We start from the raw sequence: 26,767 nt of genomic DNA on the forward strand, positions 1-26,767 counted from the left end.
TTATTTTACCCCATTAGACCAGTCTAGATTGTGAATCCAAAATTTTAAAACTAAACAATATAGCCACAAGAGCCATTAATACGAGGGATTACAAGGACGCGTACTATTGCTGTGATATGCAATCCTTTTTCAAATGTTGAAGCGCAGCCGATTTTGCAAGACCTGCAGGTTGGACTTCATATTTATTATTCAAGTAATTTTATTCGTACATCATACAAAAACTCAATTTACACTATTTATGCTGTTTATATATATAAACTTCCAAACAAAAGTTCAATGTTTGAACACAAACTTCTTAATGTATATCTAAACGATTCATTTTTCTTCTATGTTTATGCCCGAACTTTTTGTTTAGAATATATATCCGAATGATGATTTTTTGTAGTGTACAAATAGAATTTCCCTTATTGTTCAATGGCTAACATGCAAGCAATACATCAATATTTGCTTCCATGCTCACTATTACAATGTACATCAAAATACCATAATTTACGAGTAGAACCAATATACCTGCAAGCATCTGATTGTATAATATACTCAACTTAATGCTAGATTATATTAATTTGCCAAATTATAATGGCATGATTTGGTAAGCATGGTCATGCTTAGAACCCTTTTGTATTTCTGTTTATTTTTCTGAATATAGTAGAGAACTAACTACTCAATCAACAAGAGTGTCACTTCAACACAAAAATGTCAATACACAAGGGGCAAATATTTATACATGCACAAAATTTCATCTCGGTCCAAGGCATGATCAAAAATAATTTGCATTCTCTCTCAGTGCATAAGATGAGTCGAATCCTCCATTCCCCAGATAAGATGAACAGCCCACCAGCCACCCAAAAGAGAATGATGAGTTCGTAAGATGATGCCACCAGTGAGAACTGAAAAAGGCAACAATTTTATAATCAGACACAAGCAAGTGGACATGCTACACAAAAGAACAATGCTCAAACAGTTTTCTTTTCTACATTTATTTTATTTTTCTTGGTGGTAAGTTCTTTCCAGGATTTAGATCAAGAATAATGGCAACTTCAAGTAAGTTCGTAGTTGAGAACTCAAAAGTATCGCTCCATAGAAAGGCGTGAGGTCTCATTTGCTCTGAAGTCTGAACGAGATGAACCAAAACTTGCGCTTAGTAGAGGACAAAATAATTGTCAGAAAAAAATAACTACTAGAATATAACAAACTTCCACGCAACCAAAAAAAAAAAAAAAAGAATCACAGAACAAATCGTAATGTAAAAAGTTGGTTCTGACAATCAAGAGACCCCAGTAGAGGACATTGATTCATCTGAAAGAATGCAATATGAACACAAAAGGTGTTCAACTAATTAGATGCAGGCAAAGGAGAAATATCTATATAACAAGGGAAGGGGGTTTTTGAATCCTGATGGGATGGTTGTCCTCCATGGACATTTGACTTAATGGTTAGGATTACTCCATTTCCAAATCCAACAGTATACTATTCTCAAACAATTTTGTCCTACCGGTAAATTTGTTGCAATGGCTAAGATTGCTTTTCTCTCAAATCTTATGGTCCAATTTTAACAAAACAATCTACCACATTTAGAGGCCTCATCAGATTTTCAATTTCAAAATTTGAAACTGCATCTCACTTCTCTCTCTTTCAATCTCAGTTCAATTGCTATCTCTCCCTCTCCCTCTCAACCCCTCCTTAGGAGCCTCCTCCCTCTGAGTCACTGCTGCAGCCCCTCCTTCTTGGCGATTAATGGTCCTTGATCTAGGGCTTCGATTTCAACATCACAGTGTTGCTGAATCCATTGATTTCGAGCACCATTAATCTCTCTCAATGGTGTAGCACCATTAATCTATCTATTTAAACACCATTATGTTTTCTGCCATACGGTGCTGTGACTTCGACGAAGGCAATGGAGCAGTCTAAGGTTTTGGGTATTCAGTGTTTTGTTCAATGAGATCCCAAACAGATATTTTAATTAGTTAGTTTTGTTGAAACACTGGGGAAAGTTGCTGTAAACTTTAATTAGATTTGTTGATTAATTAGCTAGTTTCATTGCTAAAATTGTGATAGATTTAAACTATACTTTAGTTTGTTTGGTTTGATGCTAAACATTAGTGTTTTTTTTTTTTTTTGCAGTATTTGTTGGTAACAGGGTGCGTGGCCTCCATTGTAGGTTTAATGTTGTTGTTTCAGCGCCTTCCTCTCATCTTCCTCATTGTTTTCACCTCCTCACCATGGGTTTGAGACCACTTCAACTTTCTCCTCTAGGATGCCCATCCTAAAGTCTCAACTGTCACAGTCTGCACCATGGGTTTGTGGTGATTGCGAAGCAACAATTGAGACTTGATATACAAAGTGCTGATGGAGGACTGTAGCTTGATCCACGAGTGATTGATTTTAACGACTGGAGCACTTAAAGTGATTTCGAGGCCACGATTCAGTGGGTATCCCCATCACAATCTATGGTCTCTTTCTTATTCTATCTCTACATTTGTGTAAGCATTTTTCAATTATTATTCCTAAATTCTAATTTTTATTTCTGTCGTTAATTAGAATAACACCCATCAGCTCCAACATTTGCAAATCAAGAATCAGATTCTTATTGAAGCAGCCACACCCTACAGTGCATTTGGTTGGATTTATATGGGATCAATCTTGATTCTAGAGAGCTTCCAGCTAACAAGCAGGTTAGTGATTTTGTTATTATTATTATTAGTTTTGATAGCATTTGTTTTGTTGTCAGTGGTATATGCCTGAACGAAGGTTACAAGTATAGTCAATAGTGCTTCAAAAAGAGAAAACACAGGTTTAATTGCTTGATTACATTTATGTTATGGATTCTTACAATTTGTATTTGAAGGTTTGCCTTTGTGGTGTACTAAATAACTATATATATATTTGGATTGGTTGACTGGCAAAACTATTTTATTTGTTTGACTGAATTGCATTTCCATTTCCAATTTTTTTATTTTATTTTATTTTATTAATTTGTTTAATAGGCTCACGTTAGAGAGCATGAGAAAGAAATAAAACTTGTTCAGAACCTATCACATCCAAACATTGAGGTAAGTATCTGATTTGTACTCTTATTGAAGAAATGGTTGCTCATTCTTATTGTCTAACTACTGCTTTTGGTTGGTTGTCTTTCTCGACTCTACAAGTTCACAAATTAATCATCAATCATACTTGCTATTGAGTTGAAAAGTGGTATAAATTTTTGAAGCAATGGTTTAATTTTTTCTTACAATTATCATACTTTGGGTTTATTAAAATCAAATTTGGGATAGGAATTGGGTATCAATTAGGCCATTTACAGCTGGGTATTGATTGGGTCTCTGATACATGCAACTTGAAGTTTCGATTGGGCCTCTGGTTTTCTGATTGAGTCACGAATTATTGTCTTTTATTAATGATTTCGATTGGATGTCTGATATTGTCTTAAGGGTTCCAAGGACGCTATATTTCTGAAGAGGTGTAAGGTTTGAGCCCTCATGAAGTTTTATTACTAGTTGGAGCACAACTCACTATTTCACTCTATTTTTCTTTATGATTTGTATATAGCAGGAAAACTTCAATTACGTAGATTTTTGTTATTGTTCAGATTCATTCCCAACTTTCTACCCAAAATAAAGAGAACTTTTGGACATTGCTATAAAACTTTCTAATTATTTTGATCATGTATATTCTTTAGTTGGGATTAATTTGAATTATGTTAGGAATGTTTCTGATTGTGAAGAGAAGGAATAGGCTAATATGTTGCATTTACTTTCCTAAGATTTGAATCGGAGAAAGAAAAAGAAACATTTGTAGTGGGGAATAAATAGAAGATATTTGTAATGGGTTTCTCTTCAATTGATTGATGTTTGGTCCTCTTTCTTTTTCTCTCTATCTCTTTGAGGAACATGTATGTGTGTTTAGCTAATATTTGTTTGGGTTCAAGAATTTTCTTTGATTTTGAGTAATGGATAATGGACAATAGAATTTGCTTACATTAATTATAAGTTTGATTGAATTAGCTGGAAATTATATTAGGTAGTTTTAATTATATTCTTAGCAAGAAAATTTGATTTTTATCTGCCACTTTGACATTAACAAAAAGTACATCACTAAATTTGTCTTTCTTGGGTTAATAAAAATCCCGGTCGTATAATTCCAAAGGGAATGGTTACCTTATGTATTATGCAAATGACTTTTTGCTTCTCCTTTTTTTTTTTTTGTAATTTTTTAAAAAAAATTTCTATTAGTAGCCATGCCTATGAGCTTTATATCTTAATAAATACTATTCAATAATCATTTTTTGAACTTAAATTTCCCGTGGGATTGAATTGTGGAGGTGCTAATATGACCTTTTTTTTCCCTCTCTCTTGTAGGAACATTGCTTAAAATTGGCATAGTTATGCTGATGTTTTTTTTCTTTTCTAAAAGACATATTTATGAAAATGTCTATGTGATGGATGTGTTGTATAATTTTCGTAAGAGTGTTTGGATCATGGATTTTGGTAGGAATATGAAAAGATAGATGAAAAAAATGAGTGAAATGTGAATTGAATATAAACTAAATTATTTCTCTATTTTCCTTTCCCTTACCAAATCCCTATCCAAATTCATGATCCAAACATAGCGGGTATGTTTGGTTTGGTTTTGGAAGAGTGGTTTTTAAAAATTGTTTTGGGGAGAGAGTTTAAAATTTTTTTTGGTTTGTTTGGTTGTGTATTTTGAAAGTAGTTTTGGAGTTTGGGAGTTTGGAATGATTTAATATTTTGTTATAATTGAGTAGATGTGTGTGAGAGAAAAAATGATTGAGAAGGAGAGAGAAAGAGAAAAAGTGATTGATTGATAGGTAAGAGAGAATGATTTTGGAAATTGTTTTGGAAAATTTACAAACCAAATAAATTTTTTAGAAAATTTTTCCCAAAATCACTCTACAAATCCAAACCAAACACACCCAGCGTTAGCATTAAAAGAAAGTAGGAATGCAATTCAAAGCCTGATAAAATATTCAAATGAATGTTATCTTTTGTTGTCTATTTTGACATACATAAGTCATGAGTATTGCATTTTTAAGTCCATTTGTTGAACAAAAATATTTCAAGTGGATCATAATGCTTTTATAGGCCAATGAAATTGCTATTCAAGCCTCTCCATCATGGCATGTGCAAGATTTGGGTATAAACCTGTCACCAACACTACGATACTCTAATTTTGACATGGTAGTTAGAATGAAAATGAATGCCAAGTTCATGTTCTATATATTTTTAGACTTTGCAATGTGTGCCTTCTAGAAATCAATAGAACTTAAATGTTTTGACATGAACAACATAAGTTAATTCATCTTTCAAGTTCATTATTCTTTTATTTGAAGCAAATGGGTTGATTAAATTCTAAAATTTTTGAAAAATAGATTGGTTATTAATTGCTGAAATTGTCTACCCCTAAATTGCAGATTTGGACGATCATGGATGTAAAAATAAGCGAAATTTTAAGAAACATATTCTTGAAATTGAAAGCAAGTACTTTATAATTGATTTGTTTTATGGATATGAATGTTGGCATATTATAATCACCGAAAGTCACTTAGTATTTTATTAGCCGAAAGGCAGTAGGGTCTGTTATCATTGTTATGCCCTCAGGGATCATCTTGTAATTGTCGTGTTTGTAAACCCTAATCTTCATGTATAAATAAGGGGTGATATCTCATCATACCCTAAGCTGATTTATTCGAGCTTCATGGTATCAGAGCTAAACCTATAGGGTTTCGGCTCACCCTCGTTGGTAGACCTTTTCACCAACAACAACAACACTCGGTTCGAAGCTTACCTGGGTGGATCTTCCTCAGCCGTCTTCCTCGGTCGATCCTCCTCAGTCGATCTCCTCAGCCGTCTTCCTCAGTCGATCTCCTCATCCCCTCAGCTCGTCTTCCTCAGCCGTCTTCCTCGTCGACCTCCTCTGTCGATCGTCACTCGGCCGACAGCACCGCAGCTCGGCGACCTCCTCCAGCCATTTCGTCGCTCGTCTTCTTCGTCGTCCTCAGCCTCTGATCTCACTGTGGTATATATAAATATATATATATATATATAACTCTATATATATCCGGCTCTATTTATATATATATATATATCAGGATATATAGTTATATATATATAAAGACATGTATAAATAAATCAACGTAAAAAACAAAAAAAAAACAAAAAAACAAAAACAAAAAAAAAAAATAATAAATAAATAAATAAATAAATAAAATGAAATAAAAAATATATATATATATATTCAAGAAAAAAAAAAAAAAAAAAAAATCATTTCTTAATTTTTGATATGTCTTTATAGTGGTCATTGTGCCGGTTATCTCACTACCACCTTCTGGGTTTGTGATTTCTACTAGTTTGTTGTGAGTTTGGTAGTATTGTATCCATGACAGATTCCACTAGTGTGTCCTCTTCGTCTCAAACACCAAAGAGTGAGAGTCTCATTCTACCTACTACCATGATTGAGAATCCCAACCCTAGTCTGAAAATCACCACCTCTCTATTTAATGGTCAGAACTACCTAGCATGGTCTCAAAGTTTGACTTTGTTTTTGAAAAGTAGAGGAAAGATGGGGTATGTTGATGGCAGGATACAGGCACCTAGTACCACTGACTCAGGTTATGACCAATGGGAGATTACCAACTCTTTGATTATGAGTTGGCTTATCCATTCGATGGTTCCAGAACTTGGTGAGGGCTACTTGTCTATGGAGACTGCCCAGGACATTTGGGAGGCTGTGGCTGTTACCTATTCCCGCAAAGGAAATTTTTCACAGGCCTTTGAGTTGCGTCGCTCTATTGAGAGCACACTTCAGGGGGAGCAGACTGTTCTTCAGTACTTCACTTTCCTCACCAACGGCTGGAAACGCCTTGACCACCTGGAAGACTATAAGCCCGTTTGCCCTACTGATTCTGTCGGGTACAAGAAGTTCATTGCTCGGGAACGGGTCTTTAAATTTTTGGCCGGCCTAAATACGGAGTATGATCCAGTTAGGGGTCGAGTTCTGAGTATGGACACCCTTCCTTCACTACAGGAGGCATTTGCCTATGTACAAAATGAGGAAAGTCGTCGGTCAGCTATGATGTCCCCTGTCTCTACTGACCGTTCCGCATTACTGTCTACTCCCCGAGATGGCCTCAGCCTGCCTCCTCCGTCTGCTGCTAAGGAGTCTATATTCTGTGATTATTGCAAGAAGCTGCGGCATACTCGTGAGACATGTTGGAAGCTTCATGGAACTCCATCTGGGGGTCGAGGTGATCGGTCAGGTTCTCGAGGAGGTCGGTCAGGCCACTCTCGAGGACGTGATTCCTATTCCCGGGCTCATCAGTCTAGTGCCGTTGATACCCTTGATTCTAATTCTACTTCTGTTACCCAAGCTTCTGATACTGAGCTGGAGGATGCTTTGCGCCAATTGTTGGACCGCCGATCTTCTACTGCTCTCAGTACCGCTTCCTCGTCCTTTGCCCGCTCAGGTAACTTAGCATCTGTTCCTTGTGCTTTCCTGTGTCATACATCTTTGCCTTGGATTATTGATTCTGGTGCCTCAGATCATATGTCTGGCTCCTCTGATCTTTTCTCTGCCTATGTAAGAAATTATGTATTATTGATTGATTGATATCTTACAAGATTGATGTATTGATTACAATTCCTATACAATCTATATATAGAAGAAAATGTGGTAGTAGGTGTAGTGGAGGTGATAGTGGGTTAGGTGAAGTGGAGTGTGTGGTGAAGTGGAGGTAGGTGAAGTGGAGTGTGTAGTGGAGTAGGTGAAGGTAAAGATGGGAAATTCTAACAGCCCCCCGCAAACTCAAGGAGGAGAGAAACTAACCAACTTGAGTTTGGAGAGAGTAACAAAACAAGAAAATACATAAAAATAAAAAAGGATAGGAGACACTGTATGGTCGTGTCAGACCGTTGGTGAAGACACTGTATGGGGTGTCATAACGTTGTAGAGGACACTGTATGGTGGTGTCAGACCGATGTAGAAGACAGTTTATGGGGTCATGTCGGACCGTTGTAGAAGACAGTTTATGGGGTCATGTCGGACCGTTGTAGAAGACAGTTTATGGGGTCATGTCGGACCGTTGTAGAAGACAGTTTATGGGGTCATGTCGGACCGTTGTAAAAGACAGTTTATGGGGTCATGTCGGACCGTTGTAGCAGACAATGTTGTGACAGTTGTTGTGACAGTTTACGGAGTCTTGCTGGACCCTTGTAGAAACTAACCGGAATCTATGTCGGGACAGTTTACAGAGTCTTGTCGGACCCATAAAGGAGCTAACCGGAATCAATGTCGGGACAGTTTACAGAGTCTTGTCGGACCCCTTAAAAAATCGCATCCTCAAAAGGTACGCCCAATTTTTCAAAAGGCGTGCCATCAAAAGGCGTGCCCAATCCATAAAAAGGCGTGCCATCAAAAGGCGTGCCCAATTCATCAAAAGGTGTGCCGGACATAATGGCGAGGCACGTGGGCGCCTTGGCTTGCGTGCCCGTTTGTCGGCTGGTGGCAAGAGGCGCGCGATGCGCGTGGCTGCCTTGGCTATTTAACCAAGACGAAGGCTGAGTCTGAGGCATACCATTCTGAAACCTCTGAAACCAACCCTTCTCTGAAAAACGGAGGCTGAGGCTGAGAAAAGCTGCGAGAGATATTCTGAGAGAGAGTGCTGAGAGAGATTCTGTAACACTCTGTTGTGAGAGATAGTCTGTAATACTCTTGTGCCCAGAAAATGGCCTCGTCTTCCCGGAGTCTGCTCACTCTCTTTCCCGACCTCAACGAGTCAACAGGAGAGAGAACTGGTGCGGGGGCACTGGAACCTCAACCAAGTACCGCTGGGTATACTCCGTTGAACTTTCCGATGCGGTCTGTGGAGCAAAGAATGGCAGGGCTGTCGGATGTGGAGGCCAATCAGTATACTTTGAAGGCATGTGTGGAAAGCATGACGGCGGTCACAAATTTGTCGAACCGGCTGCAGAGTAGGACAAATGAGGTGCAGCATTTAAACTCCCAGCTGGCTCTGCTCCAACGCATGTATAAGGATGCGCGAGCAGAGATTAGCGTGCTAAGGGCAGAAAACAAGGAGCTGAAGCGGAAGGCCACCGTAATGTTCCGATTTGGAGGGCCGCCATATGCTGCAGTGGAGGAGCAGGGAGTAGTGATCATGCCCAGTGGAGTGGGAAACACGGAGGCAACGCCGGTAAGGGCCGCCCAGGACGGAGGCAAAAAGAAAAGACTGGCGGCAGAGTAGAGAAGAAGTGAGGTCGATGTGTGGCCGCTGCAGAAAAGAAAACAAAGCTTTGGTTGTTGTTGTTTGTTGTTTGTATTTTTTTTTTTTTTTTTTTTTTTTTTTTTGTGTAAAATTATGATCGGAGTGGATCCCGGAGAGGAATAAAATACGGGTGTTTGGCAAAGTTGTAAATGGTTTGATTTGTTTTTTTTTTTTTTTTTTTTTTTTTGCTTGTGTAATAAAAAAATATATATATATATATAGATATATAAAAAAAAAGTGGGGAACAATATGATGTCTGAGAGTATCAATGAAGGTTTAGAATAAAAAATAAAATTTGATGAAAAAAATAAAGTGGGCGGTTGCTGTTCAAAAAAAAAACAATGGAGGAAAATAAATATAAAAACAAAGAAAGTGGGGCACTTGAGGATGTTTTTGAAAAGAATATAAAAACAAAGAAAAGAAAGTGGGGCACTTGAGGATGTTTTTGAAAAGAAGAGATGAAATCACGTGGGAAGCTTTGCTGTGCTGGAAGTCACTAACACAATGAAATGAAAGTAGAGAGGTCTATCTTGTTGTTCTGCTTCTCTGTTGCGATATTAGTCCCAGCGGTGGTAGTTGTATCTCAAATTCAATCTCAAGAAGAAGGCTTTATTTGTAGCACAAACATGGCTACTCTCGGAGGAATACACGACTCTCATTCGTCCAACCAGAACACCGCCGATATCGATAATCTCGCCCGATTCGCCATCCAAGAACACAACAAAAAAGAGAATACACTCTTCGAGTTTGTGCGGGTGGTGAAGGCACAAGAACAGGTGGTTGCTGGTGCGTTGCACCATATAACTCTTGAGGCTGTTGATGCAGGTAAGAAGAAACTCTATGAGGCAAAAGTTTTTTTTTTTTTTTTTTTTTTTTTTTTTTGTGAAGCCATGGATGAACTTCAAGGAATTGCAGGAATTCAAGCATGCTGGTGATGTTGGTGACACTCTTGCATTAACCCCGTCAGATCTTGGTGTTAAGAAAGATGGGCATAGCCCAGGATGGCAAGCAGTGCCAACACATGATCCTGTGGTTCATGATGCTGCGCATCATGCTGTGAAAACCATCCAGCAGAGGGATTCAAACTTGACTCTGCAGGAGAAGATTAAAGAGTTGAAGGCTGAGAAGAATGAGCTTCGTGACGAGAAGCAGAGGCTGAAGGCTGAGAAAGAGAGATGAGAGGTCCGGCGGGCGGCCAAGGCGAGGCTGCCGCCCGCCGATGAAGCGAAAATACTAGGTTTTCAACCTAGCTCTGATACCATGTAAGAAATTATGTATTATTGATTGATTGATATCTTACAAGATTGATGTATTGATTACAATTCCTATACAATCTATATATAGAAGAAAATGTGGTAGTAGGTGTAGTGGAGGTGATAGTGGGTTAGGTGAAGTGGAGTGTGTGGTGAAGTGGAGGTAGGTGAAGTGGAGTGTGTAGTGGAGTAGGTGAAGGTAAAGATGGGAAATTCTAACAGCCTATAAGCCCTCTTCAGGTCAGGACAAAGTTAGGATTGCCGATGGAACTGTTTCTTCCATTTCTGGAAAAGGTTTAGTCCAAGTCACTCCTACCATGCATCTATCTTCTGTTCTCCATGTTCCCAAGTTTTCTGTTAATCTGTTATCCTTAAGTCGTCTTACCCAGGATTTGAATTGTTGTGTGACGTTTTTTCCTGATCATTGTCTTTTTCAGGACCTTGTCACGGGGAGGACGATTGGCAGTGGTAGTGCAGAAAATGGTCTCTACTTCCTAGATCAACCGGACAAACTTGCTTATTCTTCCACCGCGTCTTCTACTACCCCCGCTGATGTATGGTTATGGCATCGGCGTCTTGGGCATCCCTCATTTCATTTACTTAAGCATTTATTTCCTTCTAGTTTCGCAAATCATCATGTGTCTGACTTTCTTTGTGAGTCTTGTCAACTTGGAAAACAACATAGAGCTTCTTTTGCTCCCAGTTTGAATAAAAGCTTAGTTCCTTTTTCATTAATACATTCTGATGCTTGGGGTCCCTCTCGTGTTCTGTCTGTGAAAGGTTATCGCTGGTTTGTTACATTTATTGATGATTTTTCTCGTGCTACTTGGGTGTATCTCATGAAAGATAAGAGTGAAGTTTTCTCTGTGTTTCGCACTTTTCATAAGATGATTTGTACTCAGTTTGGGGCCACTATCAAAATATTTCATTCTGATAATGGCGGGGAATACATAGATTCTGGGTTAGGACAATATTTCTCTACTCATGGCATTATCCATCAGACCTCTTGCACCAATACCCCTCAACAAAATGGGGTGGCCGAACGCAAGAATCGGCATCTTCTTGACATGGCTCGGTGCATGTGTTTTTTTATGAACGTGCCTCAACCCTATTGGGGCGACGCTGTTCTCACCGCTGCCCATCTTATTAATCGTCTCCCTACCCAGGTCTTGGACAAACAGGCTCCGCTTCACGTCCTCCTCGGTTCTCCGTCCTTGTTTTCTATTCCTCCCAAAATATTTGGTTGTGTCTGTTTTGTCCATAATCACTCTCCCTCTCGTGGTAAGTTGGACCCTCGCTCCCTCAAGTGTGTTTTCCTTGGTTATTCTCCTACTCAAAAGGGGTATAAATGTTACCACCCTCCTTCCCGTAAATGGTTTGTGTCCATGGATGTCACTTTCTTTGAGTCCCAGTCCTATTTCTTGTCCTCTCCGGTGTCACCGTCCTCATTTCCGGGGGAGCCTTGGTGTGAAATGAGTCCTGTGTCTCCTGTGTCTCCTATGGTAGAAGTAAGTCCTGTGCCTCCTATGGTAGAACCAGTTGTTCTTGCACCCCCCTCTTCTACTGGAACTATAGAACCCACTGTCACCAAGAATAAGGATGGGCATGTTTATGTCCGGGACATCGACAGAAAACAAGTTAACTGGATACAAGGGACTGTTTCTGCTACTCCACTGCCATCTCCTGCTTCTGATGAGAGTCTAGGTAACTTTGAATCTCGTGAGTCCATTGATCTTGATGTTCCTATTGCCAAAAGGAAGGGTGTGAGATCTTGTACTCAACATCCTATCTCACAGTTTGTATCATACTCTCATTTGTCATCCTCATATAGAGCGTTTGTGTCCAATATTTCCTCTGTTAGCATTCCTAACCATTTTCAGGATGCTCTTGCTATCTCTGAGTGGAAACTAGCCATGATTGAGGAAATGAAAGCACTTAGAAAGAATGGCACTTGGGAATTGACTGAGTTACCTACGGGCAAACGACCTGTGGGCTGTAAATGAGTATATACTGTGAAACACAAAGCAGATGGGTCTATTGAGCGTTACAAGGCAAGACTTGTGGCAAAAGGGTTTACTCAGACATATGGCATTGATTATCAGGAGACCTTCGCACCCGTGGCTAAAATGAATTCAGTCAGAGTACTTCTCTCTCTAGCAGCTAATCTAGATTGGCCGCTTTATCAGTTTGATGTCAAGAATGCTTTTCTCCATGGTGACCTCGAAGAAGAAGTATATATGGACATTCCTCCGGGTTTTGAGGATCATCAAACAGAAGGGAAAGTATGCAAACTTCGGAAGTCATTATATGGTCTCAAACAGTCTCCAAGGGCTTGGTTTGAAAGATTCACTCAGGCTATGTTTAAATATGATTTCAAACAAAGTCAGGCAGATCACACATTGTTTGTGAAACATTCCTCATGCGGAAAGACTACAGCACTTATTGTTTATGTAGATGACATAGTTCTTACAGGCAATGATAGTGGGGAAATACCTCTGTTAAAGAAATACTTAGCCAAAGAGTTTGAAATCAAAGACTTGGGAAGCTTGAAGTATTTTCTGGGAATTGAAGTTGCTCGCTCTAAGGATGGGATATTTATCTCACAGAGAAAATATGTGCTTGACCTGTTGAAGGAAACTGGGATGCTTGGCTGCAAGGCATGTGCCACCCCACTGGAACCCAATCAAAAATTGGGAGATGATGAAGGAGGAGAAGTTGTGGATAGGGGGAGCTATCAACGATTAGTGGGTAAGCTCATTTACCTATCTCACTCCCGTCCTGATATTGCTATTGCTGTCAGTGTAGTTAGTCAGTTTATGCATGCTCCTCATCAGATTCACTTTGAGGCTGCCATGAGAATCTTGAGGTATTTGAAGTCTGCTCCTGGTAAGGGTCTGTATTTTTCAAAGTATGATCATCTTCGTGTAGAAGCCTATACAGATGCTGACTGGGCTGGGTCAGTAACTGATAGGAGATCAACTTCAGGGTATTGCACATTTGTCGGCGGCAACCTAGTTACTTGGAGGAGTAAGAAACAAAATGTGGTTGTCAGGTCAAGTGCAGAAGCTGAGTTTAGAGCTATGGCACAAGGTGTGTGTGAACTTTTATGGATCAAATTATTGTTGAGTGATCTAGGTATTGCTCAGACGGACTCCATGCGGTTATATTGTGATAATAAGGCCGCCATCAACATTGCTCACAATCCAGTTCAACATGACAGGACAAAACATGTTGAGATTGATCGCCACTTCATTAAAGAGAAACTCACTAGTGGTACCATTTGCACTCCTTTTGTTCAGTCTGGTGAACAACTTGCTGACATTCTCACCAAGGGAATTGGGAATAAACCGTTTCATGACATATTAGGCAAGCTGGGCATGAGAGATATCTTCGCACCAGCTTGAGGGGGAGTGTTGGCATATTATAATCACCGAAAGTCACTTAGTATTTTATTAGCCGAAAGGCAGTAGGGTCTGTTATCATTGTTATGCCCTCAGGGATCATCTTGTAATTGTCGTGTTTGTAAACCCTAATCTTCATGTATAAATAAGGGGTGATATCTCATCATACCCTAAGCTGATTTATTCGAGCTTCAATGAATTGTAGTGCTGGTAGACGAGAAGGCGGATGTTCATGGAGAGGAAGTATTCCTTTTTACACAAGGGCACATAGACCAAGTGAGCCTTTTAATTTTTTCCCTAGACGAGAAAACATGTGAAAACAGGGAGCTAGACTGTGTGGTGGTGGTGAACTAAAAAATATCATATATACTTTTGAGCAATTAGAAAGTTTATTACATACTATGTGACATGATTTGGAAATACTGAACATTAAGCATTTTTTCACTAAAATAGATTTTCTGCTTTAATCCATCTAATCTAACTTTATTATTCTTTTTTAAATTTTAATTTCTTTATTTCAAGTATGGACACTGGGATGACTATTGAACAACTTTTAAATCCTTTTGACTTTGGCCTTTTTTTAGGGCAACAATTTCATTTTTAATGTTATCTTTAGTTGATGTAATTGATAACTTTTACATTAATCATCTTTTCAATAAATCTTTGGTTTAGCCGCATTCAGCCATTATATGAATGCAATGATTTTTGTTGACAACTTAATTTGGTCAATTGAATCATAGAATGGATTTGCTTGACTTAGGTTTGAATATATACCATATATGCCTTCCAAGTTTAAAGTTTCACAAACTCTATGAGTGACAGGAATAAGAGTGCCTTGAGGCACGGGTGATACACTAGTGTACGTATAATAGATAGGCAAATGAACTAGCATTCTGGATGCTAATAAAGTATGCATATGATGAAGCTACTGATGGAAAAATGTATACTAGGGAAAGATTTCAATACCAATCAACGGAAGACCTAATTAAGAGGATCACTTGCAGTTTAATTTGTTAAGTATGCATATGATGAAGCTGTTAAATTCAATGTATAAAGAGAGAAATACAGAGAGAATAAATTGTATGTATTCAATTGATTGATTGAATGTTATGAGTTAGCTCCTTTATATAGAGAAGTTACAAGCTTACAAGTCAAAAGATAAAACAGAATTATTAAAGCATACTAATTATTATACTAACCTAATTATTAAAGCAGCACTTTACATATTATATTCTAACAGCCCCTCTCAAACTCAAGGAGGATAGGAACCAACCAACTTGAGTTTGGAGAGAATAACAAAATAGAAAAATAAAATAAAATAAAATAGGATAGGAGACACTGTATGATCGTGTCAGACCGGTGTGGAAGACATTGTATGGTTGTAGCAGACCGGTGTAGCAGACACTGTATGGCTCGTGTCAGACCGGTATAGAAGACACTGTATGGTCGTGTCGAACCGTTGTAGCAGCTTACCGGAATCAATGTCGGGATAGTTTACGAGGTCATGCCGGACCAATGTAGAAACTAACCGGAATCAATGTCGGGACAGTTTATGGGGTCATGCCGGACCGATGTAGAAGATACACTGTATGATTGTGTATATAGGCTGCCCAAAAGATATACATGTATATATATATATATATATCGAGCCCTCAAAAGTCGCACCCTCAAAAGGCGCGCCCAATTCATCAAAAGTCGTGCCCGACAGAAATCGTCGAGCAGCGAGCCATCAAAAGTCGCGCCAGACAAGCGGCGATGCACGTGATCGACAGAGCGTCGTGTCGTCCTCTTCGTCATTGTCTATATAAACCAAGGCGGAGGCAGTGCAAACCAAGCTAGTTTGAAACCTCTGAACATCTTCATTCTGAAACTCTGCAACCAACCCTTTCTGACATTACCAGTCTGAAATCGCTACTTCTCTGAAACACTCAGCAACCCAGAACATGGCCTCTTCTTCCCGTGGTTTGCTCACTCTCTTTCCAGACCTCAACGAGTCCACAAGAGAGATAACCGGTGCAGTTGCCCTTGAACCTCAACCAAGCGCCCCTGGTTTTGCTCCATTGAACTTTCCTATGCTGTCTGTGGAGCAAATAATGGCAGCGCAATCGGATATTGAGGCCAATCATTATACATTGAAGTCATGTGTGGAGACTATGACTGTGGTCACAAACTTGTCGCACCGGCTTCAGAGTAGGACAAATAAGGTGCAGCAGTTAAACGCCCAACTGGCTCTGCTCCAGTGCATGTATAAGGATGCGCGAGCAGAGATATGTGTGCTAAAGGCGGAAAACAAGGAGCTAAAGCGGAAGGCCACCGTTATGTTCCGATTCGGAGGTTCGCCATATGCTACGGTGGAGGAGCAGAGAGGAGTGAACGTGCTCGGCAGCGTGGGAAACACGAAGGCAGCACCATCAAGGGCCACCCAGGACGGAGGCAAGAAGAAGAGACCGGCGGCAGAGTAGAGAAGGGAAAAGAAAAATCCCTCCTGTGTGAGAGAGGTAGTTTGTTTGAGTTGGTTTTGTTGTGTTTTGTGTTTGTAATAATTTTTTTTTTTTTTTTTTGAATTGAGAACTTTGATCGGGGTAGATCCCTGAGATGAATAAAATAAGGTAAGGTTTGGTGTGCAAATCTATATGGTATGAATGAGATTTGAAAAAAAGAAAGAGAGTGCAGGTTGGGGGTAGTGCCCCTGTAAAAGATATATTATTGTAGAGTGGGTCACATGGGTGAGTGGTGGTAAATGAAGTAAAAGAAAAAATAAAGAAATAAGAGAAGAAAAGTAAAATGGGGTTGGTGATGTATATGGAGAGAGAGAATCTAGAGAGACGAAATCCAACAATTCCTTCAAGCCCAGGGAGAGCATCTGCGGCGCACATTAGAGAGGCAGAGACTACCGTAGAGGCTGAGGTGGAGAACGCGGCACGGCGCAAAGCCGAGTGATCTTCGCGGAGGCGCAGGCGTGGCAGACTCGGGCAAAGGGCGTAGGAGGCCACTGCTTCATTTGGATGGTCAATGGGGGATTTTCTGAGCTGAGAGATGAACTCATTATTTGCTGTAAGTAAGCTTCTTTTTTTTTTTTTTTTTTTGTGCTGATCTTCTCGACTCTTCTGGAGAAGATGAAATAGATGGTGATGGAACACCCGTGTTAATGGATGTCCTTGTGGATACACTACTTTCTTTACTGCCGCAATCATCTGCTCCTATGCGTGCTGCTATTGAGCAGGTTTTTTAAATATTTATGCGATCATGTCACGGACAATGGACTGCTTCGGATGTTGCGGGTTATAAAAAAAGATCTGAAACCAGCTGGACATCAAGATAAAGACATTGAAGATAATGAGGAGCTCAACTATGGAAGAAGGTATGTGAAGAAAAACAAGCGGAATAGGTTGAGGTCCGGCGGGCGGCCAAGGCGAGGTTGCCGCCCGCCAGTGAAGTGACAATACTAGGTTCTAAACCCACTCTGATACCATGTTAAATTCAATGTATAAAGAGAGAAATACAGAGAGAATAAATTGTATGTATTCAATTGATTGATTGAATGTTATGGGTTAGCTCCTTTATATAGAGGAGTAACAAGCTTACAAGCCAAAAGAGAAAACAAAATTATTAAAGCATACTAATTATTATACTAACCTAATTATTAAAGCAGCACTTTACATATTATATTCTAACAGAAGCTACTGATAGAAAAATGTATCCAAGGGAAAGGTACCAATACCAATCAAGGGAAGACCTAATTAAGAGGACCACTTGCAGTTTAATTTGTTAAGGAACATATTAGATGGAAAAAAATATTTGGGCACTTTTCCTGTTCTCTTCTGTAGATGCACAATATGCAACCCCACTTCAACATTAATAATACTGAATCCTCAAGTACTTCCTCCTGAGAGACATTTATATCAAATTCATGAACCATGACAAGTTCTTATTCCATTGTTTAAATTTCTTAGAATCCTCCACAATGGTCAAATTTATATTTCTATTATTTCTTAACATCAAACAGTCATTATGTTCACTTAATTCTCTTGATAATAAATTACGTATTGATTATACAACAGTGCCAGTACTAGAACACTAAATCATTTCAACTGCTACATAAATTAAAAATCCAGATCAGAAGAATACCTGAGAAGCTGAACTAGGTAACAAAAACCCACTCCATTCTCCAGTCTGGCATCGCAGTGTCGCATCGCAGAGGGATTAGTATGACCACCACTACTAGGTTCAAGTCAATTTCCTATTTATTTTGCCATAGATGTCAAATTTGATGGAATCAAGGTGTCTGATTCACTGGTCATTTCACCCTCCAATTGGCTCTCTAAGATTTCCAAAACATTCTCTGGCGGACATTTGTCAGCAGGATTCTTTGGTGATGTTTGGCAGAAACATTCAGGCCAAGAGTTCGTATAGAAAGACTCAGGTGAGACCCGCTTGTGGGGCCCACCAAAATTTGTTTTGACCATCACACGCCTAACAGCTTCTTCAAAACCGGCCATTTTCCCCTTCTCCCGATCAATAAAGATAGGAGCAAGAGCTTTCCTGTCAGGATGGATTGTGGTACGGAAACCATAGTAGAGGCGGTGACCCAGGAGGTTATTGGCGAAGTTGCTTGGGCCATCATATGTTGGCATGAAAATGTCGGAGAGAAGACAAACCATGTAATCCACAGCAGAGCCTATTAAACCAGTATTCTCCACTAGCTCCTCACTGGGATCCACTGTGCTGTGGTTCTCGAGGCGAGGGAACATGGAACGAAAAGGTTTCATGAATCGCTCACCACCAAATAATTCACCAGCTGCAAGGTATATCCTGGTGGAATTGCCAAACCGCATTGCACGCAAGATAAGACCAACCTGCAGAAACAAGAGGCAGAATATCATAATTATAAGAATAACCTTTCAATTTTGGTCGTCATTCTTGCAAACAATTGGCAGTACAAGGCATGCTTTCATCAATGACCATGATGACAAATGTAGCCAGCCTCCAAATTAACCCCGAATCAGCCTTTTTAAGTTTGGACCAAATTGCTAATGAGCTAGCCTCATCTTAAATTTGGACCAGATTAATAAACTTAATAAAATAAAATAAGAAATGCCCGAACACAAACACCCTCAAAACTTCCCCCCTACCCCAATACACACACAATAGTCACAATAATCTCAGCCACTACAAAACATTTCACCATGTCAGAGCAGTCTGGAATGTAATGGCGCAAAATTTTAAAACTAAACATATAGCCACAATAACCATTAATACCAGGTATTACGTGGAAAATAATACTGGTCTTCCAGAGCTAAAAATATATTTCATAACGTTGTGCAATCAATTGGCACAGTATAAACAATTCAAACAGTAAAAGATAGGAAGACAATGATGAAAAAGAAAATATTACCTCCTCCGGAGTTAATGGACATTTTCCAATGGCCCTTCTTTCACTATAAATGAGTTTCTTCTCTGCAAAATTTTCCTTCCGGTACTTCTTTAATATTCTTTGCTCTTCAGGAGTAAATATATCAAAGCAACTGCACAGATTTTATATCCAAAGTTACAAATTTTCCACCAAATATTTGTAAGATCTCCATCTTCTGATTCTAAAAAGAAAATTTAATCCCCATCAATTCTATTTGTGTAATAGAAGCTACATTCTTAAATGATAGGCACAGTCTCGTAAGATCTTTCTCATAGCTAGTGCCTATAGTAGTGGACAAATTAGTTAGAGCATTGCAAGCTATGAAGCATGAGTACTTCAACAAACATGCTGTACTCGTATCTCATATATAAAACACGTATCCAAATTTTTTCTTAGTCGTACCTTAGCTAAAATAGTATTTTCTTCTATACAAGGTGAAGTCAATTTCACTTGACTTTTTTAAATGCCTAGCATGATTTTAAAATTAGGCCTTGGTTGTAGGTTAATTAATATAATGACAATTAATTTTAGTTTATACCTTACTTTTGGCAATAAGTATGAATTGTAGGTTGATCTTAACAAGTAAACCATCTAACTAATCTTTGCATTATTCTAAATTAAATATATATATACATATTTTTTTTAACGAATGCACCAAGCCATACATGTAACTTACTTTTTTAAGATTTTACTGTATCAACGTACCCATATCATACCAGTACCCATGCAAATGCTTCATAGATTGCAAAGTATATAAGAGGGAAATCCAAAGTTAACACCAAGGGCCTAAACCCTAAAAGGCTTACTAAATGAAGACTCACATCCCTACACAATTCCAATGATAAGAACTACAATTTTCTTCATACAAGAGCACCAAAAGTGCACCTTTTCTAAATACTCAACAACGGCCACCCACTCAATGCTTCTCAACATAGCCTTATCGTACAACATTTCACAGAGGCCTTTACAGTCAAATACACGGCAATTTATCACATTGTAGGAGAAAGTATAAGAAATTTATGCAAACCATAACATAGACTAATAAAAGAATCATCATAATGACATCCTTTCTCATTAATGATTAACTACCTAAAGGAAAAGATTAGACAATCTTTAAGCATCAGACCTGTGGCCTGTGGGAGAACCCCTAAAATTTCCGGAGTCTATAAAGTTGAGGCTTAAGCTGTTCCAATGACCTTTACCCTTATTTACATGACGTTAAGCTACCTCAAAAAATAAAATAAGTAAAAAACAGAAACACATGGTGGGCATGGGTATATGTTTAGGTTGTAACAGGAACACCAGCACCTGGGGCCACTTCTAACCAATGAATAATAAGGCCTATCGTTTAATCATCCTCCATCAAGATTTTGTAATAAGGTTGAAATAATGCAACCCATTTTATTTATTCTTATTACTTAGATTATCACCAACTTGCCCTATAAATGGATGAGAGTTAATGTGAATTAGCCTACATGGCCAACCAATTTTTGGACTTCCTCCACAAAAAACTGTCCGTCCCTTACATGCACATCAAGCAGAAATTTCAGCAAATCTATTAAGATAATTAAGTAACAACATACCCAGCAAATGCCAGCATATCCATCTCGAAACGAAGATGTATTGACATGAAGTGACCTTCTGCACGAAGTTTAGTGACTATTGAGTTACTTAACTTCATAATCTGTGGCTTAAATCTAAGTGCATGGTAATTAACTCGGCATCTCAGCCGTTGGTATTCAGGGTTGTCAATCTCTTCTGCCAAGCGATGTGAAAAGGGAGTGAGGTAGATAGCACCATGTTCCTTCATCTTCCCTAGAGCAACTGTGGTGTACCAACTTATTGAAGCATCTCTAGGGGGGCGAAGCTGAGTTGACAAAGAAGTTAGATATTCATAATCTGCCAGCAAGATAAAGCATTGTGTGCTCTTAAGTGAAAATCAATAAAGACTAGATTTAAATGTCACCTGATAACCTTTTATCTTCTTGGTCTTCCCTTTTACCCGAACTTCAGGAATGCTTTCCACAATCCGGACATCGTACCTCAACGCCTTGATAAAGTGCTCAACATCATAGATACCTTGGAATCCACTGAGCATAAGCATAGAAGTGATGATTGCATATGCTTTAATGAGATACACCACATAGTAAATTAGATAAAATACCTAGTCCCATACACAACAACAACAACAACAACAAACAAACAAATAAAAATATAAAAAAACTAGTAATCTAATCTCTGTTACACACAGACTTCTTATTTAAAGCATATAAGAACAAATATTATCATAATGGCAGCTATCATATCAAAATCAGATTGGCACTGCTAGAAGTTTTACAGGGATCACTGCCAGACTGATGCTCTACCATTCAAAATAATAAATAGCACAAAACCTCAAATTACATTGAACACACAAATGGTAAAGAAGAAAAAGAAGGGAAAAAATTGACTACTTAGCACAAAACCTCAAATCACATGCTTTTCAACACATGCTTGAAGCTACAATTTCTCAATTGACATAACTACATAACAAGTTTGACTGCTTAGTGGTTTTAAGTAAAATTAATCTCAACTATCAATTAAAACATAAGAAAAAGAAACAGAAAAAACCCAAAGAACATCACTGATCCTCCGCTTACCATGCTACTGTAAAGCAAATGGTAACTCCGTGGTATAAGACAACAATAATAATCAGCCATCAGCGAATACAGTCCTCAAAAGATAATGAACCAAACAGTTTTTTTTTTTTTCTTTCTATGTATATAGGATAGGAACATTTATGAGCTTCCCTAGCCTGCCATATTTATCCAATGATGACTATGACTATTATGGAACAAAGAAAAAGAGGAAATCTAGAATTTCACACGGAGCATGTTTTTCATGTTTTTTTAAACCTTTTTAAGGTCAATATGAGTCTTATTTTTATGTATTTAAATATTAGAATGCTGCTGCACTTCTTATTAAATTTTAGGTGTCATGCTACTTTGGTAATTTGAAGTTTGCTGGACAAGGGTTGTATGCGTCTAGCCCATGATTTCTCTTCTCTTCTATTCAAGGACAGGTTTTTCTTCTAACTTGTTCAATAGGGGGTTTTGGTTGTACGTGTGGTAGTTTCTATATCAAATGGTAAGGGAATTTGGAAAAATTAGATGCCCTAGGCTTTGGGTTTGGACCTAATGTTAGAAATATGCTTTCTACCTATCAAAAACCTTGGAAGAGCATTGATTTGGCGTATATCATAATGTATTTGAAAAGCCCCAATTTCTCATATGAACCCCTATAAATGGTGATTTGGAATGAGCATTGCTAAATGTGACATTTTGTATATTGTCTTCATTTTATGAAATTGAGTATTTGAGATACGATGAATGTTACGCATTGTGTCTTGGAAGGAAATATAAGAAGTGTTCTATTGAACTTGTAGATATTACAATATTATTGGAAATCCCTTGCCTAGGGTGTTTTGACAAAATTGTGAGATGTTTAAAAATATTGGGTAAAATTATGAAATGCATATTTGAAATGTAAATTGGGCCTTTGGGCATTGCTATTGGTTATGAGAACTAGTGCAAGCCTTGAAATGGTTTGAAATGGGTAAACCTTGTAATGATTTTCAAAATTGCACTGGTGAGTTTGGGGTTGGTGAGGAAGTTGGGCTAGATATGCTCCACAGCATGCGGTGTAGGTACCAAATTTCATTCGTGTAGTAACCCGAGAAGGGGGGTTAGGTAACTCATGGTTGAGAGCTACTAACTAATACACAATTGACACTCTTCCTATCAATGCAGTGCTATGATCGGTCCGTACGTCCCTAGAAATCATTGAATGAAAATAATGATTTAAGTGAGTTGGAAACTAGAGCCTGAAGCTCAATTTTATTAAAATAAAACAAGAAATTAAATTTTGATATAATGTGTGAGTTGTGAACTTCTATTAATTTTGTAATTGTCCAACTGCATTGGATAAATCATTTTCTTAATATTTTATATATCACATCATGATCATGTACCTTATAATTTCATATTGAGCATGTTAGTAGTATATCTCTACCAACCTTTATGCTCAACCCGTTGTCTATAAACATTTCAAGTGCTGGTGGTGATCCTCCTAAGATGGCTAGAGATCTTATGTGATACATGTGAGGCCATTAAGCCTTCTTTTGTGTAAGGCCTTGGGCCATTATTTGTGATGTAAGGCCATAGAGCCAAGGGCCTCTTTTATTGTAAGCCCTAGAGGACATAACATGTTAATTTCGTTTATTGAACTCATATACTGTAATTCATTTAACATAAGAATGAGTGTATGAGAGGGTTCAAGAACGTCGTTGAAAAATTCGAAAATCCTTGAAGAATAACTTCGAATTTTCTAGAAGATGATGAGAGGCTTAGATTCTTCAATAGTCTCAACTTAAGAACACAAGAGTAAAGGAGAAGATGGAGATAAGAGATTGGGTGAAGAAGAAGGCAAAGTAGCTAGAGAGAGAATAATGGCAAGACTCTCCCATGGATTTCCCACTTTCACTCTCAAGGTTGATAATGGAGAAGGGAAATTAGTTCTTTCCCAAGAGTTAATTCTCCAAAATCCATCCCTTGTAAAGCTATGGGTGGGTGCTATTTATAGGCACCTCATGATGTAGGATGGAGCCCATGTGCAAGGCACATGGGGAATATTCTCTCTAACCACCTTATCCAAGGAGGTGACCTCTCCGAGGATGAGGAAAACCCCGAAAAGGAGATTAACCTCTCGGCGAACCCTTCTTCTTAGCCACACCTAACCAATGATCCCCAATCATCCCAAAGGGTCAGGAGTAGTCCCAGAAGACGTCCTGCCGCATAAGGGTCAGGGGTAGTTTAAGAGAACGCCCTGCCGCAAATATTGTCGAGTCTCAGGGACCCCCTAGATCGTGCCACCTCGACCCGGGTATAGGCTAGTTTAACCAAAGAGTGAATTTATCTCCACACACCGTCCTCGAGACCGGGTCCTTTGTTCGAACTCCATTACGCCTATGGTTCTGGTGCGTAGATCCCGGAAAGCTCCGAGCCCACAAGTGTTCTGGGACTCATTAATGGAGCGGCTTCTAGATTGCATCTGAATCCGTTCGAAGCCAAGTGCTTCTGATCTCTATGTTCGTGGATCCCAACCCTTTCGAGTCCGAACCCGAGTAAGTCTCTAAGTTCGTGGATCCGAACCCTTTCGAGGCTTAAGGCGATTAGGCCCGTTTGATGGCAATAAATCCGGGTCCACCAATTTTGGACTTACGATAAATTCGAACCCACCGACCTTAGACTATTGAGCCTAATTAATTTAATGGGCTCAAATTAGCTCCTCTTACAATGAGAAATCTAATTATGTTACAAGATTGCATGAAAATGAAAGGAATTGGATATAAGGTTGTATATTAGATTTCAATGGGAGATTGATAGCCTGTATCATTTGATTACCTTCAAGAAGTGCATCTTGTTGGATGGTTACAAGTTGGTCAACCCACTTTGACCAGCTTAAGGGACTTTTCTTCATTTCTTTGACTCATTGGTCCTTGATCCATCCCTATCCCTTTAACCTTTATCACGAACTCAGGTTACGGAATCTAGGGTGTGAAATTAAGCCTTGAGGGGTGTATCAGAAGAGCTACAGTGGATAAGTATAATGCACCTTTCAAGACATGGTGCCAGGATTAAAGGTTTTTGTCTTCTTGGTATTGTCCCTCTCTTTGAGACTATTTGAGGCACAGGCTCCCTCAACGGGAGAGTGAGGCACCTCAAGAGTCCCTTGAATCTAGCCTTCATAGCACAAGTCCTCCAAAGATCTTAAGCTAGGATGCCTACACCCCGCTCCTGGTCTAGGCAATTGTCAAAGCCTTCTTAGTAGTAATTAAGGTACAGTTTAGACATTCCATGCTAACCAGGCAATTATGGGAGATATGGTGTTCAATTTGAGCAGGGTCCATTGTTCTAGAGGTGTGGCGTGCTTGCTCAGCTACTTGATTATGTTGAGGGGATTGTGAACACGTTGACCTCAGGGATGCTCGAGTGAGGGGCGCTATGAGCAGTTCGAGACGATAAATAGCCTGAGGTTGGCCACCACGTGTGCCAATAGAGATTGGTGATTCGACCCCAAAGAGGGAGCATATGGAGTCACCTCGTTGGTCCACGTGTCACCTCACAAGGCTGGAATATAGCACCATGTACAAGGGAGATGTTATCATATTGGTGGCCCATGGCCTTATCTTGCCTGGTCTCGTGTACCTACATGTATCTATTGTGGTATCAAGGACGAAGCCAGGGTTTGAAGATAGGGGGGGCCGAACATTATGTATATCCAACTCCAACTACATTTACATATTTTTTAGATTCTAATTTGCAAGTTGCAATGCATCAAAATATATCAATAGTCAATAAAAATAAATATACTTTGAAAAAAAAAAAAAAAAGGCAAAAATTGACAAAACCCACTTAGTCATCTATCAAAATGGAACTCAAGGTTCTTTTTTATCACGGAATTCATCTATGATTGAATCCTTACAAATTGTTTTAGCATTTAGTATGAAAAGTAATGTTTGAGTAGGTAGAATAGCTATACAGATAATTACATTGGGTATTGAAAAAGGTTCGTTGAAAATTGAATAGGGGGGCCAATAGAATGCCTATCCCTCAAACATATATATAATATATATATATATATATAAAGGCTCTAGAAAACAGAGGGGGAGCCATGGCCACCTTTGGCCATAGTTTAGTTCCGTCCCTGTGTGTTACATCCATCAACATATGGCCATATTTTACAATATATCTGCGTTTTTTGTTCAAGAACACGGATATATCACAGCACCTCATGAACATCAGTTGCTTGTTGGACATATTACAATGCAACTTTTTTGCAGATTTTTATTTTATGTTCTCAGGTTTCCTGACTCCTTGAGGTTCAGGATACACAGAATTTCATTCAAAAAACCTCATTAGCAAATCAAATGTAATGCACAACATACATAGTCTTTGTAAGAATGAAGCACTCGATCAAAGTGATTATGTAAAGCATAAGTTACAAGACTGCTGAATAGATACCTGTCATCATGCCAAAAGGAGTTTGCATCCAACTCAGGCAGCACAAGCGTAGCATTCATAATCCGTGCAGCAAGAACAGCATTACAAATCTAGAACATCACAAGTTGTATTTATTAGCACATATTGGATAACCCTATAAAACACGCAGTTACTGAAATCAATCAAATTGTTTGCTAGAAGAATATAAGCAATCAGTGATACATATTGAATCTAGAACAATGGAAATTGTCCAAATGTCATCTTTAAAGATCTGATATAAGAGATCAGCTAAGAGAAGAAAAGCTTGGTATTTGAGTCTTCGACTATGGTGTGAACAATTGTCCATTCCAAGTGACCATGGTATGTAGTAAATGATTCAAGGC

At 38.8% G+C, this 26,767-nt stretch overlaps 1 protein-coding gene and 1 pseudogene across 2 annotated transcripts in view; one reads left to right on the plus strand and one right to left on the minus strand.

Annotated features, from left to right (window-relative positions):
- Nucleotides 1-524: 524 nt before the first annotated feature.
- The window catches only part of LOC114300982 (O-fucosyltransferase 1), a 30,218-nt gene continuing 3,975 nt past the window's right edge, over nt 525-26,767 (minus strand). The window contains exons 5-10 of the mRNA XM_028245867.2: nt 26,406-26,494; nt 21,311-21,434; nt 20,928-21,211; nt 19,327-19,456; nt 18,060-18,787; nt 525-887 (exon numbers count right to left, since the gene is read on the minus strand). Coding sequence (XP_028101668.2) covers nt 18,176-18,787; nt 19,327-19,456; nt 20,928-21,211; nt 21,311-21,434; nt 26,406-26,494 — 1,239 coding nt within the window. The 3' untranslated portion in view covers nt 525-887; nt 18,060-18,175. The remainder of the gene's footprint in view (nt 888-18,059; nt 18,788-19,326; nt 19,457-20,927; nt 21,212-21,310; nt 21,435-26,405; nt 26,495-26,767) is intronic.
- On the plus strand, nt 9,442-10,547 carry LOC145795099 (cysteine proteinase inhibitor 12 pseudogene; annotated as a pseudogene). Its single transcript, XR_014335322.1, has one exon. The product of XR_014335322.1 is annotated as a cysteine proteinase inhibitor 12 pseudogene (transcript).

Source organism: Camellia sinensis, chromosome 7 (assembly GCF_055761805.1).
Source record: "Camellia sinensis isolate YWXY chromosome 7, ASM5576180v1, whole genome shotgun sequence".
Lineage (NCBI taxonomy): Eukaryota > Viridiplantae > Streptophyta > Magnoliopsida > Ericales > Theaceae > Camellia > Camellia sinensis.